The sequence below is a fragment of the Grus americana genome, chromosome 14 (genome assembly GCF_028858705.1).
Source record: "Grus americana isolate bGruAme1 chromosome 14, bGruAme1.mat, whole genome shotgun sequence".
NCBI lineage: Eukaryota > Metazoa > Chordata > Aves > Gruiformes > Gruidae > Grus > Grus americana.
The window spans coordinates 18,278,566-18,298,149 of NC_072865.1; the positions used below are offsets into that span (position 1 = coordinate 18,278,566).

The window sequence follows — 19,584 nt, forward strand, 5'->3', positions numbered from 1 at the left end:
TATCTCATTTTGACAGAAGCATAAAGCATTCATGTCGTAATTCGAAGTGTTCATCCCAGTGTTCTGGCATTTAATTTCTTGAAAATATTCCCCCCTGCCCTGAAAGAAAACAATATAACAATATAGGCCTAGGTCCTTTGGGGGAAAAGTTCTTAATTTTTTTAAAAAAAGTAAGTCTCTTAATTAAGCATCTTTTATGTTTATGGTGTTCTGAACAGTTAAAAAAAAAAATGAACTACTAATAGAGATAACTTTCCTTCTCATGAACGTGCAAACCATAAATTAGTACTTCCTCCAGCTTGTCTGATAAGTACATCTTGATCTGATCTGCTGGTTTTTATCCTATTAACATAAAAATAAGCAATACTTTCCAATAGATCCTAATCTAGTGCCAATTAAAATATCTGCCCAGTTTTTGAGAGTTCAAGTCACTTATATGCATGAAATATATTGAATGTTAGAGAGTAGAAAGGAATGACATCATATCAGGTAAGAGTTTTGGCCAAAGATTAAACCACAACTGTGCATTTATGTGAGATAATAACAAAATGTTGTGTGTGTGAAACTGAGTGTCCAATTAATTGTCTGTTCCCAAACTCATTCTTGTATCTGACAAGAGGTTACACCGACCTTTTTTTACTTTTAAAGTGTATTCTTTAAAGCGAAGTCAGAAAGCTCTACAGGAATCTAGGCATGAACATTGGGTGCTGATGTACACGTAGATAAAATAACGTTTTCAGGTTGTTACGGGCAATGTCATAATGGAAATAATTAAATGGGGTTTTGGGTTGGAAAAAGACATGCCTGGTACCAGTCCAGAACTTTTGTTCTACTGAAATGGTTTTTAGTTTAAGTATCAGCAGTATTGGCACATTAGACCTGTTAAGAACAAGCCAGTATTGGTGACAGAGAATTTGTTGTTAGCATTGCTTGTTTTTTCAAAGAGCAGCTGGAATCTGAAATGTGTTTTCTAGCAAATAGCTGCCGAGCCATGAGTGATTTACAGCATTGGGTAAGGTTTGGCAGAGTGCTGGACACCAAGCTGCTGTGAGGTTGGCTCAGGGCTGCCCAAGGGTGTTCGGCTGCTTTTGCGGACACATCAGGTGAGGAAACCATGCTGTGTCTCCGTTCGTTGGCAGTTCTTAAAGCGTTCACACATTACAAGGGTTTTAAATACTGGATAAAAGGTAAGATGTCACCTATTACTTCTGTGACACATAAATTCTGTTTTGGAGTAGGATGCCATGCTGCTGGGGGTAGCGTCTGTGGGCAGCCTGGACTCCCACCAAGGCTGGATGGGGCATCTGGCTTACCTGATCCTTCAGTTTGCCAGAGAAAACAACAACAAATCCTGGTGATTGGGGGTCAAAATAAGAGAAGATCAACAGAAAAGCACATTTCCATGAATCTTTTTCTTTAGAAGTCACTAGGAGATGGTGTGAACAGCTATTATCTCCATTTTTCACGTGGGTAGCTAAGGCATGGAGCAGTGACAGAATCTGTCACACACAGAGGCGTGCTCTAACCCCTGACATTGCTCAGCAGCTGACGTCCCTCTTTTAGCCTGTTCTTTTCCTGCAGCATATCTCTGTCCCACGATGTGTAGGGGTGCAGCGTGCACCTCTCGACAGGGCGCTGCGATGGGATGGGCTGGGAGGCGCAGAGGGCACGGCACTGCAGGGACATGGTGCTGCGAGGCCCAGGACAGGGGAACGGGTGCTGTGGGAGGGCAGACCCTGCAGTAGACAACTGTGTCAGATCAGCCTGGCCAGCCGCTGCTCCTGCTGTCCTCATCAGTGAGAACTGCATTTGAGGCACAGGGAGAAAAGGGCTGGCTGTTTGCTTGTTTTCCAGTTAATCAATTAAAAACACATTGAAAGGTAGGGGGAAAGAATTGCCGTGTTGGATCTGCCATGTAATTAATAGGAAGAAGTATAGCCATGCTAATTACATCTCTCAGACCTTTGGTTTTCTGAGCTGTGGTAGGCACCTTCTGCATTAAAGTCCCTTTCCTAGTGCGGGAGGAAGCTGCAGAGCAGAGGTGATGCAGGGACAGGAGCGGGGTGCTGAGAGCGTTGGTATGTCCTGCTCACATCAGACACACGGTGAAGTGAAAGAAAGTGGGGGAAAGGCTCACTACCTGGATGTACGCGTTCCCTGGCAAAAGGCCTCAGCCGATGGTCGTGGCTGACCTGTGTTGCAGCCAGGGCTGGGGACCGCAGCCAGGGACCGGAACCCTGGGTGGGAAAGCACAGACCAGAAGTGATTCCTGTGCGGGTTGAGGAGTCTGCTTGAGGTTTGTGTTTGCGTTATTATTTCACCCAAAAAGAGCATACTGGTAACGACTGTTTTATTTTCTTTGTTGCTGTAGACACCGTCGTCAAGTCACAGAGTTTGCTGTAAATAAGTCTATAGTATAAAATGATATTTCTTTTCTCACAATATCAGTTTTCTGCCTCCTCTTTCTAGCCTGTCTTTCAGGCATTTATTTTAGAAAAGCTAGAAATATAAGTTATGCAATGGGTCTGGATTGACAGTCACCTTAAATGCTGAAATGGGGCAGAAATACTGCTGGTGTGATAGTGTTTGGCTCCACGTCGTTGCTGTAGCTGTGCCACCACCTTGCCCTGCCTGTATGCTGGGCAACCACTCCTTTCTGCAGGTAGCCTTTGGCAAGTGCCCAACCTTTACCTCTCTTTGTAGCAAGAGTGGGTGTTGCTGCTGTTTTAAGCTGCCAGGAGCCCAGTGCATAGCTACAGAAAATAAATGTGGTATGAGCTGATTGATTTATCTGCATTTTCTAGCCCAGCAATTTATTCTGCTTTTGGGAGGCAGAACCAAAGCAGCAAGCACGCTGTAATGCCAGATCAGAGCTGATAATGTATTCCTCCCTTCCTCGGCCCTTTACTAGCACGGAGATCAGCCTATTAAGGAATAATCTCCCAAAGCATCAGCCAGCCTCAGCGAGGATCATCACTGGCTGCACCGCAGCAGAGCAGAGCCTGGCTGGCGGCTGGAGACAGAGCGGGAAGCCACAGGTGCCGGGGACAGGAGGGAGGTGGCAGTAGGGGCTTGGAGGGGGCGGCCACCCACCTGCCACACTCCCAAGAAGCCACGAGGCTGCGACCTGCTGCACAGAGCTGGGAAGCCACTGCTCTAAACTTACTTTTGCCAAATTGCTTTGAAACTTATTACTACTGCAAAGATACACTTTCCTGGTATCTTAAGAGCTTAGTGGCCCTAAATGTACTACAGCCCAGTGCTGGTTGTTGATGCTGTCCATGGATGAGGGTTGGCAGTGGGGCCAGCACGTGGGGCATCTCATGTTGGGGGCAGCTGCGGCAGGTTGCTGTGTACGACTGCTAAATGTGAGGTCTGTGGGGAAACTGAGGTAGATGGGATGTTTTTGACCTGGGAGCAGCAGGTGGGAAGTGGTGCCCACAGGTGCCGGTGGATGCCCGAAGGCCCTGTGGTAACACAGGCACAGCAAAGGCCTCCCAGCCCTGGGGATGCAGGGGCTTGGTGAGGGTGGGAGGAGGGGAGAGGGGGAGCTGTTGTTTCCTCTGCTTGCTTTCCTGTCCCCTCCACCCCGAACAGGCTGCACTCCTCCCTGCCTGCGCACTCTCTTTCTCTCAATTTCTCACTTGTGTAAGTTGGGGTTATATTTATCCCATCCCTCAAGGCTGCTAAGCAGCAAATTCAGATGCTGTAGTTAAAAGCTACAGCACATAAGCAAGCATTCCTGCTGGGAACCATTTTATGTCAGCAGCCGAACAGCTCGCTGGTGCATCAGTTGGGAATGCAACAGGTACAAGTGCAAAGTCAATGCAACCAAGAAGAGACACCGAGGAGAAGGCTGCTGCCAAGGCAATCTCCCTGATCTGCTTGTAAAATTCCCTGTGTTTAAGTGTCTCTGTGGGTGGCTTTTGATGGAATTTCTAAGGCAAAACAAGTAAGTTGAATCTATTTACAAACCTTTCTGATTCAGTCCAGCAGAATCAGTGTGGCTGTTTTTTCATCCTGACTTCAGTCTTTTACGTGTATCTTGCGGTTTGGGACTGAACTGTTTGTGTATGTATATATTGAAAAGTAAGAACTGGAAACATCGCATCCATTTTCAAGGCATCCTCTGATCTTCTTAAGCCATGACCAAGAAAGTCTTAACCAGCAAACAACAGTGCTTTCGTTATCAAAAATCAAGATCTCATCAAATCAATACCTGAGCACAAAAAAAAGACAGAGACTTTGCTTTCCCCATGGTATTCCTGGTGATTATTATCTGCAGAAGGCATCCGTTTACCTGCACTGTCTTAGGAATGCATATATCTCTACATGGTATTTTGAGCTAAGGTATATCCTTTGGGGAAATGTTGTTGTGCTTGTCTTTTCCTGCAGCACAGATCTAGGCATGCCTCTCTCTGCTGTATGGACGTGGCTCTGTACACCCCATAGGCAGGCAGTGACATCTGGCAGCTGCGACAGGCAGATAACCAAGCCATGGGGTGCTGCCTACACATCTCCTGACGTTGCAGAGTACCTGTCCAGGGCTGTCCTGTCCTTAAGGACAGCACAGATAGAGCAAAACAGGCTGTGCTCACCTGAGGAAATCAGTTTCTCAAGTGATGCACTGGTAGCAGTACAGCAGTGCACAGAAAGGGCAGTGTGTGTGTGTGTGTATAACTTCTCCAAAAAACTGTGGCCAAAAATACAAATGGTCGGAGACTGCATAACGGATAGTCAAGGTGTTACTCTGCTGATGCTCTGGATTAGTCTTGCCAGCTCAGAGATTCGTAAAAGGATGCAGAGCTGTAATACTCCTCTTGAAACATCAGGGCCTTTGGTGTGAAATACAACTCTAATTAAATGTGATGGTGTGGCTTTCATGTTGCTACAGTCGATTCATCAATATGAAGAAGGCAAACGCTTTGACAGGAGGCTGGGGATGATTAATGGGCTTGCACATGTTTTATGTTTTGTTGAAATTACAAAACACCTGCTAAGGCTGAAGCTTTATTAACAGACACCCTATGAACTGTGGGGTCTTCTGGGCATATGTAAGTGGAGGATGGGTTGCAGGCGAATGACTCCTGCTGAATGAGCCAGTGCCATGTCAGGCCTCGTGGCTTCTATGTGGTACGGCCTTGGCTGAAGCTTAGGTGACCTGAGGCCAGGGGAGAAAACAATAGCGCAGCAGTCCAGCCTGGCATCTATTCTCAGCATTAAGGGCATATTAGAGGAAAAGTTACACTAAAGGTTGCTCATGTTATCTAACCCTGAATACTACAGCCAACTGAGCTAGCTGTAACATAAAAGCAGTTTTTCAGGTTTGAAAGGCTGCTGCTGCACTCTGTGCCCTGAGAGCAGCTCACGGCTTCTCCCCAGTGCAGACAGCACTGTGTTGCATTTCTTTGCAAAGTAAGTTTTGCACTCCAGGTTAGCAGCTGCTGCTCTGCTTGTGGGCGGTTCTGGCTCAGCTTCCACTGTTTGGGGATCCGGGTGCCCTCCCAATGCTGGCAGGCTGCAGTCATGGCCGCAGGAAGCGAGTAAAAGAGCTGCTTTTTGCCAAGTTCAGCCTCGGGGCAATGGCGGAATGGCTCCCTCTGGCCTCGAGGATCCAGATGAAGTTTCTCAGGCCTGCTGGCCTGTGTCAGGCCTGCTGGCATGCTTTGCGTCCTGCCAGCACTGATGCGAGCAGGCAGCAATGCAGCGCTGCTGTCCAGGGACACCAGCCCGCTCCTCGTGTCCTCTGCTGTGCCCCCCAGCGCCCTGCAGGGATGTGGTGCTGATGGTGCCCAGCAGCCCCTGCCCGAGGCTCGCGTGGCCCCAGGGCTGCCTTTGGAGTTGAGCGGAGATCGGTGTATTTGCTGAACTGAAACCATGCGGCCCAGTGTAAGAAAATGTAACAACTTAATTTTCTGAAGATTTCCCACTCCCTTCCAGAAGGGATGTCTTCAGTTTAAAAAAGAAGTCCATTTAAAACAAAAGACTAATGAATATGGTAGCCCTTCCTCTTTTGCAAGTTTAAACACCTCATCTTTCCTCGGAGAACAGCTCTAAATCATTTTATTTGCAAGCCCTAAGCAGGAATTTGTATTCATGGTAAGACAGTTATTGAGTTAATTTATTTAAGGCTGGGGCATAATTTCTAATAATGGAAGAGTCTCTAGGCCCAGTGAAATTGTCTCCCTGATAAGGCATTAATATTTTAAGGGGTTATAATACTCTGTCAGTTGATCTGTGTCTTTTAGGGAGTAGGTTAGCAGTTATTGATGATCGCTCATATGAAGGATTATCTTTAAAGCTGGTGCTCCGCAGACTGATGCCTGCCATGGGGCTGCATTGCCAAGCTCCTGGGAGGGGGGGGTTCAGGGTCTGGGTAAATGGGTACAAATGAAACGAGGAGGAAAAACAACGCAGTGCAAATCTGCAAGGTGGCTGCTGCTCCCACAACCCCAGGCTCGCAGGGCAGCGTGGGGAAAGCCCACGATGCCTTCGCATGTACAGCAGGCAGTCTTGCTGCCAGTCAGGATTTCCTGAAGAGATGTGAATCTGGGTACTGAGCTGAGTGAGGAGGTGTTGGCACAGGTTCTGTGGGAGGCTTGTTCATCTTGGCAGGTAGTCTGTTATTGAGATGAGTAACTTGACTTCTGAGTACCTTAATTTCTCTGTTCTTAGAAACAGGGCACACTTACGCTATTTCTTGAGTCGTTTAAAAAGAACAAGAAATGTCCAAATAAAAACCCCTTTGTTTTACTGCTATATTAAAAGGCATGTTGCACTACATTACATGGTGCTGAACAGTCTTTAAAAAGAAGGTAACTCAAAAACGAATCCAGATTAAATACCTTTAGGTAAAGCCTGTCTCAGGGAAGGGATGACAGGACCACTGAGGCCTGGGCAGAATTTGATGGAGCGTGTTCAAACCCTCCCAGCCCGGGCTGAGGGTACCCAACAGTGGTAATGCAGTGGCCTGGGAAGGGAAACGACATGAGCAAGTGGTGCAGAGCTGCTGCCAAACCTGAAGGGATACCAAGTTGTCTGCAAAGTCTGTCACCTCGTGTCTGGTATTTTGGGTGGACTAGCTTGTAAGTTTTTCTTCTAACTCACAGAGGCACCTAGTTGGTGGGAAGCATTAAATGCAGGGACCTGAGTCAAATTTACAGCGTCTGAATGTGGCTCTGTGTCAGGCCACAGCTCTGCTCCTGGCACCCCTGGCACCCTGGCACTCATCTCCTTTGCTACGTGGAGCAAGCCGAAGGCAAACAGCCTGCGGGCACGGCGTTTAAATGCGGTTTTCTTAGTGGCAGCTACTGTGGGCAAGTCAGTCGTGCTTTTTCAGTACTGTGTCTGCTTCCAGTTATTGTTCAGAGGTGGCTTTTTCCATGTAATAAGCTCTTTGTGGCTGCAAGGTCACACAGTTAACAAGCACACGGGGACCGGCCTGCCAGTCATGGCAGCCACGTAATCCTGCCATGCCAAAGCGTTGTGACAGCTTTCAAAGCGTTCTAAAGAAAGCTGAGTTGTTCATACTAAGCTGCAGTGGCCTGTTGTGGGTGTGGTCACCGGCCTTAAGGTTTTATTTATTCATGTATAAATTATTACTCTTAATGCAATAGGTAAAAGCATTTATGTACTGAAAGATAAATTCTGCTCCGAGTCAAATGCATGGCTTTATTGTGGATATTGAGTATCTCTTGAGGAAAAACAAATGTTGGTGTGGAAGGACATGCAGCTGCAGTGTAGCTTTGACTGTGCTGCCTGCAAGAGCAAAATAAATGTGTTGGGGGAAAGTGGGCTGTGCAGGCATTCAAGACATTACGTGTGGCTGGTTTTCCCCTAAAACTTACTGCGGTGAGGAGTGTTTCACCGCTCTACAGAAATGCAGACTAATGTATGTGTAAGATGAATGATTATGTCTGAACTGTGCTCCTTGGGGCCCCATCGTGTATTTTTTTTCCTTACATGCTCATTTGTCAGTGCGTTGTCAAGCCCTCAATGAATGAGTAATTGAGGCAGCTCTGTTCATCCTTACTCCCCCCCACCCCTCAGCAAGGTGCTGCTGGGGTTGGCACACCATGACACCCATCTGCTCCAAGGAGGCAGGTGCTCAGCGAGAGTGAAGACAAAATGAAGTGCTTCTGTCCCTCCTGCCTTTCCTCCTCTGTCCCTCCTGCTTGTCCTCCTGGAGGGGTGGGCCAGGGCACGTAGCAACTGCTCGGCTAAATCACATTCATCACTTAACAGCCCTACGGTCTGCCTGCAATGCACGCTTCAGGAGATGGCACAGAAAACTGCGATGGAGACTAGCCAGCACAGTGTCATTTGTCATGGCCATCAAAGATGACCAAGGAAAGCAATCCAAAATCACCCAGCGCATCTACAGGTTTCTTATTTTACTGTTACCTGGAGGCTTGGAAGAAGAATGTTCACCATGAACTTCGTGGCTGTTTTTCTGCTCCAGCCTGTCAGTGTATCACCCACACCCTTGGTCTGATACAATCTGAGAATAATCAAACCTAAAAAGTCTGATGTATTTTCTCTGTGTTCCTTTATTTTATCTTTGTGTCCCTCCAATTCCTTTCTGTCTAAATGACACACTCTCATTCTTTCCAAATTCTGCTCACATGAGAATCTTTCCATACTAGTTACCTCTTATTTCCTATTCCCTCCTCTAGCACACCCAGGGCCTCTGAGCAGAGCACTCAGTAAAGCTCCTCAGTAACCACCTTTGCTTTATTTACTGTTAATCTAACAAGTACCTGCAGTCATTAGACTCCTCTTTACATGTACAGGTAGTCGGAAGTTACTTGGGGTGCACCATTTTGCATCCCATGAGGGAGTTAATCTTGTGCATGCTTGTCTCAGCTGATAGGAACAAGAATAATTACATCTCTCATGAAATACCTGCACAGACACAATGGAGGAGACTTAAGCGAGCAGAACTGCTGAGGTGGGAGGGACCATATATATAGGGTTACAATTACAGGGTTGGCAAGTAGAGAGCAAAATCATAGAAAGCAACACCGCCGGGCTTGTGAGCGGTCTGCCTGCTAGGAGAGGGAAGATGAACTTTCTGCACCCAGCCCTGGATCCCTGCCGGCAGTGAGGGGCAGGTCAGCCAGTGAATGAAACCTGAAGCGATTGCCCAGTGTAACTGAGCAGACAGCTGTGAGCTCACGGATCTGCAGCCACAGGAGATTGACAATTACAGGCAAGTTTAGATGAGAGCTAGAGTTAAGCTATCTGGTGCAGGAGAAAGAGCTGCCTGAAGCATGCCACGTTTCTGTATCAAACTGTCATTATTTGTAAATGTTATGTACGTTGTATTTGCTCAGAGTAAATGAATTGACCAAACAGAAGCCAAACTTGACATGTTGGAGGAAGAATTTATTTCACGTAAGTAAATCTCAGAAACCTTCATTTTGATATAATTTAAGACTTCCGTATGTATGTAAAGAACTCGGTCCCGCAAGCTGCAGGCAGACCTGTGTACCATGTTGGGTGGGCAGATGCAAGCAGAAGCTGCCACTTCCCAGAAGTAGCTTGAAGGATGAGACATCTTAAAAACATAAATGCATTACTCAGGCATGGCTTTAACGCTCTTACATAAGGACTGAATCTAATTCTATGTAAACCCTTCTTGTATCTTGGAGTTGCTTCTGACTCTCCCAGGAATCAGGCCTGCAGTTTATGGGGTGTCGTATAAATAATAGGCCTGGTTCCTCTCTCTCTCATACTAAGAGTAGTACTACGTATCAAGTCTACGTATAGAACTGTATGTGCCACTCATGGTACCAGCACATACGAAGAGAGGAGCAGGCTCTGTATTTTAAGTTACCTGGTGTTGGCTTGTCCTGTGCAGCCTGGGACTCGCTCTGGGCAGTTGCCGATGGCCTGTGGGTGCAGGGTGCTGCTTCGTCGCCTGCTGTGGGAGACATGGGGGCTGGTCCCTACACAGCGCTGAGGGTCAGCCATGTGCTGAGACAGCAAGGGTTGCCTCGAGCAAGGGTCACCTCAGCAGTGCCTGCTGTTTCTGGAATGGAGAGGTAATTTTTCATGTGATGTAATGACAGTGATGTGGATGGAAAGAATTTATTTTTCACCAAGAGCAGAAGTTCACAGAAGTTCTTGAAGGATTTCTACAAGCACCATATGGTCACCTGTTCAACTGTCCATGATTCCAGATAACCACTCAAGGCAACTGAAAAAAAAACCCCAAAACCCAAAAAGAGTAAAGCAGTTGGTGCCTGTCACTGAGTAGCCAGCTGCGTGTCACACACCCCACTGCCGCCAGCACCTCCTGCTCTTCCCGGCAAAAACTGGGCCAACAGTGACCTTCTAGACTTGGTCAAGTTGTTAAACTACCTGGTTGAATTCAGATTTTCTCAAACAGGGAAACCAGCAGGTCAGAAAAAGGTTCGGTTCCAACCAAAACAGAAACTTTCTGAGGTTTTGAAACGTGAAAGACTTAAGTCAATATGAGACATTCCTTTCAACCCAAAGTTATGCGCTTTGTTTTACCTTCTCTTATTTAACACACTTGAAGTCTTTTCTCAATTTCTTGATTTAGCCAGAAAATATAAACAAGAAAAGAGATTTTTTTTGAAGCTAAAAGATTAGAAAGAATTAATTTTGGTCTTGCCCACCTGCTGGTACAGGCGCTGCTTCCAGGTTCTCCCACTCCCTTTATCTCCATCAGCCTCTCGTGTCCCTTTTTGTCCTGACCAGCCGAGGAGTGAGCTGCCCTATCTGTTAACATGTGACAGGATCCCACTGGCTCTTTAGTTCTGTAATAATGAGATTCATTCTGTATAAATTGATTTTAGTGTCAAATAAATAAGTATGGTTTTCAGTAAGACTGGCTTGCATAAAACTGTTGTACAAAAATTGTTTCCCTGTTGTTAACTCCATTCTCTTCCTTGCAGTTGCTTCAGATTTTCTCCTGGCCTGCCAAAATAGATTTTCAACCTTCAAAAATTAAAAAAGATAGCAATTTTTTTTTTTCCTGGGAAGAACAAGCTTTAAAGATGAGAAAATTGAGAGGCAAATCATTTTAGATCAGCTGAAAATGAAAGCCTTATTGATTTGTTTGGTTAGTAAGTTAAAATTTGAACAGCTCTTACCATAAATCATCAGAACACCCGACTCTTTCCAGGCAGCTGTCATGCCATGAACCTTCCGTTACAAAATTCCCTGGCTACACACATCCCCAAAGCAGTCGTCTTTCAAGATCAGACAACTGCTCACAGTTCAGGCTGGGCAGGGAGAAAAAAGAAACATTTAAAAAGGGAAGACAGATTATATCTGTCTTAAATCACTCAAAACCTCTTCTAGATAAACAAATATGTTGACCTTGAAGTGACATTTTGGCAAAGCCAGCAAAGTCTGATCCCAGGGTGTGTGGTGCTTTTTGCCTTTTTCATCATTTTGTAATTGCATTTGGCAACTATTGTGTTCATGTCAGTGGCCAAAGAAAGCTCTGCACAGAATGGTGCAGCCACGAGGCGGTTGTGAAGCTGGAAACTCCTGGCAATGGTGTAGTCATGCTTTCTGCCGGAAAGCTGCTCTGCAGGAGTGAATACAAGGAGCAAAAGGGGGGGGGGTGGTGTCTCTGACTCTGTCCCCCCTCTCTCTGTAGCCCTGTTCTGTGTGCTGGTCGTGTTGACCACGAATGAGCAACACACCTGGGCAGAGGAAAGGTGGTGAAAGAGCTGCCAGGGCTGCGCTGGTCCTTCAGCAGAGCTAAGCTGCGGCAAAGCCGAATGATCATCTCTTCCCCGTCTGAGGTGAAAGTAAGCGTCCTCACGTGACAAGGTCTGTCAGACATTCTCCTGGGAATCAAAGGAAAACACCCCAGTGAAAATGGTTGCCTAAGATTTTCAGATATGGTCTTACTTGTGCTGGGTGCAGGCAGGCTGAGGTTTCAGGTGTGAGGGTGTCCCAGGTGCTGTGGGGCCTGCGTGAGGACCAGGCGTGTGGGACGCAGGCTGCCCTTGGACCGCTTGTGAACCACCCCTGCCCGCAGGACAAGCAGCCCATGGTGTTCCCTGCAGAGCTTTCCCTTACAGTGCAAGGGAAGTAGAACAGACAAACTATGCCTGAGTTCATCATGAAAATCTTACGTTTATGTAATAAATAGAGGCAACACTTAAATGGGCAAATTAAATGCAATCTGTTTTTATTTCAGCATTTGTTTTCTTTTTTCTATCTTCCCTAGCCAGGTTTTATTGTGAGAGGCACGCGTGCCTGTGTAGCGTGTTCTGCAGTCATAGCAATTTGGTTCTAGTAAAACTTGTCCTTGTGAATTATTACCTTAAGCTTAGTAAACTGGTCAAATGGGTTTGGTCCTCTGGGCGGCTTTTTAGATTCTCAGAATTGCTCCTACTGCCTGGCATTGGGATGTCAAGAGCCAGTAGAGAATATGCTAATCGGCTCTGTGCAGTGAGACACAGGCAGTGCTCTCGGATGTGAAATGGGAGGTAACACAGGACTGCAGTGGTTCCTGCTGGCTTCCCTGACCGTTCATCACAGCGTACATCTCTTACCTCGCACCCCATTCCCTATACACAGAATTATTGAAGCTGTCGGTGATTTTTCCTCCTTTTGTGCTTTCACCCTTACCACCCCTTCAAAGACAGAGGAGTAAAGCAGAATTAAGGAAGCATAGACTGGGCTGTAGTGGAGATGCATACTGCTGTTGTTGCTCTAGCTGGATCTATTTTACTATAATACTTGCATCTTTGTATAGTTTTCACAGCCAATAGGGAGAACAGAGCTGGGTGAGCAAGCTGTTTTATTCTCGAGGTTTTCATTATCTCTGAGTCTACATAATGAATGATTTTTATGTAACTTTGGCATTGGAAGCAATCTCTCCACCAGTCGTACTAGTACTGCCTTCATGACTACTGCCGTTCTGGTATTGCCTGTGCCATGCTTCCACTGCCTAATTCCACAGATTAAACAGTGTTTAAAGGTTGGGTTGTTGGGTTCTGGGTTTTTTTCTGTAAGAGTAAACTGAAATCCTTTACTGGTCAAAGAAACATAAATACACAATCTTATAATAATTTCTTCCCAGGATAGTGCAATAATGAAGTTGGTAACCTCTGATGAAAGCTCCTGCACTATAAAAGCAAAATTGCAATTGTATTAACACTGCTACATTGAATAGTAAAACGAAGCTTTGGTTATGCTCAGCTCTGGGCACTGATGCCACCTTTTTCTTGCTCTGCCTAGTTTCTCGCTCTCATAGGTACTTACAGATCCCCTTTTCACTGCCTAGCAGTCTTTGATGTATTTATTATCTTCACAGCCATTGTCTGAAGGAGGAAAATAAGATTTTCCCTGTTTTGCAAAGAATTAGCAGGGTCACTGAGAAATTGAGACTCTAGTTCACTCAAGTCTGTGGCAGCAGCAGCTATAAATTTATCTGTTATTCTTAAACTACCTGGACTAATCCTTCTTTGTTCCCATCTAAATTGTGGTCTAACATTGCTGTGAGCGGGAAAATGATTCTCTCTCTAGCCCTGCATGATCACATATAGCGAGGAGCACTTGATAACCTCTGGAAACAGCTGAACACCATGTTCAGAGAAAGGGCTAGAAGTGCAAAGCCTCATTAGGAATTGAAATGCTGGACAGATATTAGAGCATGTTTTACTTTGAAAAACAGCCTTTCTCCAGTAGGATGTCCTGCATTTGTGGTGCTTGAATTTTGAGGTGTTTTTACCAGCCCTGTATGGGCAAAGATGTTCTCCTTGCCTGGAGCCTTACAGTCCCTTGGCACAGCACCAGAGCTTTACAACTAGCCAAGAAGGCAGAGTGTCCTCTGGGCTGTAGTGACAGGACAAGGGGTAATGGGTTTAAGCTGAAGGAGGGTCGATTTAGATTAGATGCTAGAAAGAAATTCTTTACTGTTAGAGTGGTGAGGCACTGGCACAGGTTGTGCAGAGAGGTTGTGGAGGCCCCATCCCTGCAAGTGTTCAAGACCAGGTTGGATGAGGCTTTGGGCAACGTGGTCTAGTGGAGGGTGTCCCTGCCCGCAGCAGGGGGTTGGAACTAGATGATCTTTAAGGTTCCTTCCAACCCCAACCATTCTATGATTCTGTGAATGTAACCCAAGCAGAAAATTCCTATTTGGGTTACTATGGAGTGGCCAGGTTTGTGGTTGAAGCTCTAATGGCTGTACCTCATGAGAAGGGCACCAAATCTGAAGCTGGGATCTTGCTCTCACTGGTGCCAAGGGGACGGGGGCTTAAAGACTTGTGTAGTCATTCCCAGTTTGTAACAGTATAATGAAAAGGAAGACTCGTATCCATCCAGGAATGATGTTGCCTTGCCAGTATCTGCAGGAAAACTCTGACGCATGGGGTACGCTTCAAATAGTGTAGTGGAGCAGGTTGAGCAGTATTGTGTTTCCAATTCAAACTAACAATGACTAACAGTCTCCCCTTGGCAGCTGCAGCAGCGTTGTACCCACCAGCTCATCCTGCAGCACCTTGCTGTGGCAGCACGTGTTAGGTGTGTGGCAGAGCACCATCCGTATACTCGAGAAAAGGTGTGCAATTGATGCAGCTTTCAGGCACGGAGCAAAAACGCAGAGCGGAGCAGAGCGCAGTTAAGAGTTGCCCATTGTGGCGCCTGCTCCAAGGCCAGCACGAGCCCGTGGGAGTCTCAGGCTAGAAGCCAAGATTTGGTTCCACTCCCAGAAAAGTCAACGAAACCCATTTGAAGTGGAATGATTTCATCCTGTTCTGTATGCTGAGTGATTTGCCAACATTACTATTAATAGCATGGGATCGTCCCAGGTACAAGCTAATGGAGTGCAGAGCTACAGTACTTCTGCGTAGCTGATTAGCGGAGCCCTGGACTAAAGGATGCTGAGTCTGTCATATGTGGGTGGGCAGGGTCTCACTTGGCTTCAGAGTCTAACTGTCTTCAGGAACGGCCTAAACATGTTTCTGTTTAATAAATCCCTTCCCCTGGTGCCATTCTCAACATCCCATGCTGAAGGAAGGAAAGCTCTGTCTAAACCAAAGTGGCAGCTAAAATTTGGTGACCCTGTCAAGGACTTCAGGACCTGAGTTATCACTAGTGTCTTCTATGTGGAAAGTGTTAAGATAGCATGGTGCTGAAAAATGACACAAGCTAGAAAAAAGGGCAGGAGCCACTATGTGTTGGGAATGTTAAACATCACACAGTGTGTGGTTCTGGCTGTGCAGGATTTCTTTTCCCTGTCCCCTTCCCTTAAAATAGTTTTTCTTAAACCACAAAACTTTGTCTTTTTTTTCTGCTTCATAGATAAACAGAGCAAATACAGAAATAATCTCCAGAGATGTTCTGCAGATATTTTTGCTTCCTCAGTCTGTGTCTGCTCCTTCCAACCCAAAGGTAAGTGGAGTGTTTGTTTTGTTTTACAGGGAATGTCTGAATTGTGTTTCATATAAATAGTATGGGTGAAAAGAAACTATCCTTCCAATTATCCAGCCCATCCAAAGAAAGCTGGGTGCGGTGACAGATGTGGCATAGAAGAGAGCAACCTGCAAAGGTTCCCGCAACACAATGTGTCCATTAACAGCACGATCCCTTAGCTCCTGTTCAGGACCAGAACAGTTTGCAGTTCTCACTGGAAATGCCCTCTGAGTCTGAGGAGCGGCTCAGGAAGTGCTCACTGCTTTACCTTTCCCCTTCTGGGAGTTTTACTCCTGACAGTAGCTGTAGGGATGCTGCCTGACACTAACGTATGAGGATGAAAGCCTCTTTAGGGAACTAGTGATGAGGGAGGAGGAGCTGTTGGTCAGTAAGATTTGTCTCAGGCTGTCATAAAGCAGGAGGAAAAAAGAAATGCATGTTCCTTATAAAGACTGTATGAGGAGGAGTGGGAATGGGGAGACTGCGGATTAGTACTAAGACTTGTGATCCATAGGCCTTGCTTGACTTGTCTGGGATGTTTTAAGAACATCCTTAAGCTACTGTGTGTGCAAACTTGTAGCTATCAGCTGGGGTAATTTGCCATTTTTCCACCTCTTCAAGGTGCAAATTATTCAGCCAAGATAAGCAACGTGAGCAAGTGCTCGTGATTTCAGTGATGTACTTATTTTTAATAAGCATTTTACACAGTTTGAGCAAAAGCTGGAAACACAGCTGCAGCTGCACACTGGATGTGCCCAGCATACCCGGCCACACGTAACAGTATGATTTATGTCCCCAGGAGGTGCTCCCTGGGTCATGTATCCGACCTGCGTGGCAGTGACACAACATCCCTGCCTGGCTTTGAGAACCTCACCATGGGATACAACAAATACCTCAGGCCCTACTTTGGTGGTATGTTGGCTCTGTGCATTTGACCGTTTGCAGAACGGTCTGTAAGGCTTGTGGGGAGGGGAGAGCAAGCTTTAAGCTTTCTTTAGGATGCAAGACTGCCCTCCTTTCTGTGCAGTCGCTGTTGTCTTGAGTAGACTGTGCATGCACCTGTGGGGCATGAGAACATGTCCACCTATGGGGTTAAGAACAGGGAATTCATAAACTTCAATACCTCTATGAAAGACCTGATAGAGTAACTAAATTCTGCGCTAATTGTACATGCTTTTGTTTAGACTCTGACCCTGGTAATTTTCTGCTTTATTTTTGTTCATGTATATCTATATAGTAGATCATGGCTATACAGAATGAAGCCATTCTTCTTGCTGGAAATACTGACTTTTGACACAGGCTTTCACTTTGCACTGAGACACAAACTAAACCTGCTTTAAACCCTCGTGAAACTCAATGGAGGAGTAGGGAGCACCTGAAGGACAGTCAGGTATTTAGGAACTTACCTGAGGCCATAGTCCAATTTGGGTGTCGGGTCTCCCACCTTCCAGGTGAGTGCTGTAACGAAAAATATCGATGAAAGTTTAAAAAACAGCTATAAAAACTGCTTTTCTGCCAGAACCCATTAATGAAACTGTGCTCAACAGAAAAATTCCCATCAGCTTTCACCAGGACGTGGATGTTTCCCTTTGTAGCTCCTGCAGACTGACCTTCTGCTACTGGCAGCTTTGAGCTTCTTGCTTTTTCTGACCATAGTGACAAATTTCTGGGACAATACAGAATTTACCAGCCTTGAATGTCCAATCTCTTGCAGGAATAGAAAAGCTCCTCTAGATCCTGTCACATCAGTGAACAGATGCTTCTGAATTACGTAACGGAGATTAATAGCATCTACACCAGCCTACGCCTACCAAAGCCACAAATGTTAAACACAAATGGTCAGGACTCTGCTTTGATCTTCTCCAGAGGCCCTGGATCCTCGCAGATCTATCCTCTGGTCATTAATTGAGTGGGCTTCAGGTGTCTAAATATCTAAAAACAAAGATGGAGGATGTGAATGACAGCTACTTTAAAAAATATGCATCTTTTGCAAATGAAATGTATTTTGGATTTTGGAACAGTTTAAAACAAAAAAGGCAAAAGCACCTGGAAGGAGATTTAGAAACTGTGTCTCTTGGACTTGCCTAAATGGTATTTAGATGATGAAAAGGAGTTTCAGCAAGTCCCAGGAGGAAGGGCGTTGCTGCGTTGTCACCTAGGCAGAGAGGGCTGTCTTGGAAAGTGCCATGCCCTACTCTGAGCCTGAAATTCATACTGGGGATTAGATAACCAGGCGCAGCCCAAGGGAAAGCCTGCGTCTTTCTGCTGGCATAGCAATGACCCTCTTCCGAGCCAGCTGTCCCCTCCGCGGCAGGAGGTGGTGAGCCCTCTCCAGCCCCAGCGCTGACATTCCCTGGGAAGGGGCTGCCCTCTTGTGGTGGATTTGAAGCGTTGGTGGTAGAAAATGGGGGACTACCAAGATTCAGGGCTTGAATGCTGAAAATTTGCTTGTAAACAGAACAATAATATAATAAATAAATAGAGACACAGGCTGTTGCACATCTGGTTTGTAACCCAGTGCATAGTGTCAGGAATGACTGAATTTCTCTGCCTCTTAGTTTTTCCTCTCTGAAAAACAGGGCTGCCACTGGCTACCTGCTTGTGGAGAGTCCTCAGGGAGCTGCGTGTGAGAACTACTTTGTACAAAGTTCACCATTCTTGCCGCTGTGTGGGTGCTGTGGACTGGGTAACGAGATAAACTAGCCCTGGCTGCCTGTCGGCAAATGCCACTGAAACGCTGCCTGTATAAACTACTCATCCTCAGAGCTAGTGCTGATGGGTATTTGCTCTCTGCTACCATCACCAGATACAGAACTCCAGCTCCCTAACAGTGACAACTTTATTATGGATCGTGATGCTCTGAAACTGTCCACCCCTTTGGGCTTCTGTGGTTTTAGAGACAGCGTTGTGTGCGTGGGATGCTGTGAGCCCACGCCACACAGCATCCTGAGTGGTTTTATTGTACCTTTCACCCGTCCCTTCTCTCTGCTTAAGCTTTTCTTTCCCTCCACAGGAGAACCTGTTCAAATTGCAATGAGTCTGGACATTGCAAGTATTTCTAGTATATCTGAGAGCGACATGGTAAGTGAAAGAATTTTTATTTTATAAGAGATAAGAGTAGGATCTGCTTGAGAGACGTGTCATATATTCCTGTATGTTCAGCACAGAAACTGTCATATTCAAGCTGCTTTTGCTTTTCTTTGTTGACCACTTTCAGAGCTGTGATGAGAACAGGGCTCATTTATGACTGCAGACTGTGGAGGTGCTGTAGTACTGTGGGCTTGTAAGTAAACAAGGATGGCTCCAAAGGTCTTACTGCCGAAAACCTCAGCACCTCCTGGAAATCAGGTCCCTTTGAAATGGAAAAAATCAATCCTGTGTGGCATTCTCTCTCCCTTACCTTTCCTCCATGTAGCTGCAGCAGGGGTGGTCTCTGTTGGTCATGCCGGTGCTGACTGAAGACAGGGTTTTTTCACAAGGAGAAGTGAGGTTATGAGCTGCAACACAGTCTGAGGCTCAAAGGACTGGTCATCCCCCCCCTTCCCCCAAATAACAATTTTCAAATATACAGACAACATCTTCCCACCACTGGTTCCCTGCACTTCTGATAACAGCTGGATTTCAAACACTGCTGAAAACTCCTGTTTCAGGTTGACCCAAACTATGGGCAACTTGGGTAAATTCAGCAAATAGTTTCAGTCCAAACAGTCTGACGTTCAGTCAGGAACAATTTCAACACTTAATTTCAGCATTTGCAAGGACAGCACTGACTTTTTTTTTGTCTCCCCCAACAAATGAAACAAGTTCACTAAATACAATATTGTAATTTCAATAAAGCTATTCATTTTGGGGAAGGGGCAGAACCAACAAAATCAATTATTCACAAACTTGGAACTTAAAGGGCCTTGTAAAATAGCCTGTTCTGGAGTTTTTCTTCTTGATGATCCATCTAAATTGCTCTGACCATATAGAAAACATTGCAGAGGCTTACTCTGTGGCTCGATCAAAGCTGGAAATCAACCAGTGTTCTTCACTTTTATCACTGTGTAACTCAGTGTATTGAAAGCTGTAACAGTGCATTGACATGTTTTTTTCTCTGTCACAGGCTGAGAGTAAAATTTTAAAAGTTGCAAATGCTAACCATTGATACCCAGTATTAGACCTTTTCTCTTAAAG

General features: G+C 45.8%; 1 protein-coding gene across 9 annotated transcripts in view; it reads left to right on the forward strand.

Annotated features, from left to right (window-relative positions):
• GABRP (gamma-aminobutyric acid type A receptor subunit pi) overlaps positions 1 to 19,584 on the forward strand; it is a 37,973-nt gene that overhangs the window by 8,760 nt on the left and 9,629 nt on the right. For 3 of the 9 annotated variants that reach the window (XM_054841787.1, XM_054841783.1, XM_054841784.1), the window contains 5 exons: positions 2,912 to 3,038; positions 9,336 to 11,792; positions 15,298 to 15,387; positions 16,208 to 16,320; positions 18,422 to 18,489. In XM_054841787.1, coding sequence (XP_054697762.1) covers positions 15,332 to 15,387; positions 16,208 to 16,320; positions 18,422 to 18,489 — 237 coding nt within the window. In that variant the 5' untranslated portion in view covers positions 2,912 to 3,038; positions 9,336 to 11,792; positions 15,298 to 15,331. Of the gene's footprint in view, positions 1 to 2,684; positions 3,039 to 9,335; positions 11,793 to 15,297; positions 15,388 to 16,207; positions 16,321 to 16,360; positions 16,799 to 18,421; positions 18,490 to 19,584 lie in introns of those variants that run through there. The other 6 variants (XM_054841785.1, XM_054841786.1, XM_054841782.1 and 3 more) reach the window with 6 other exon arrangements.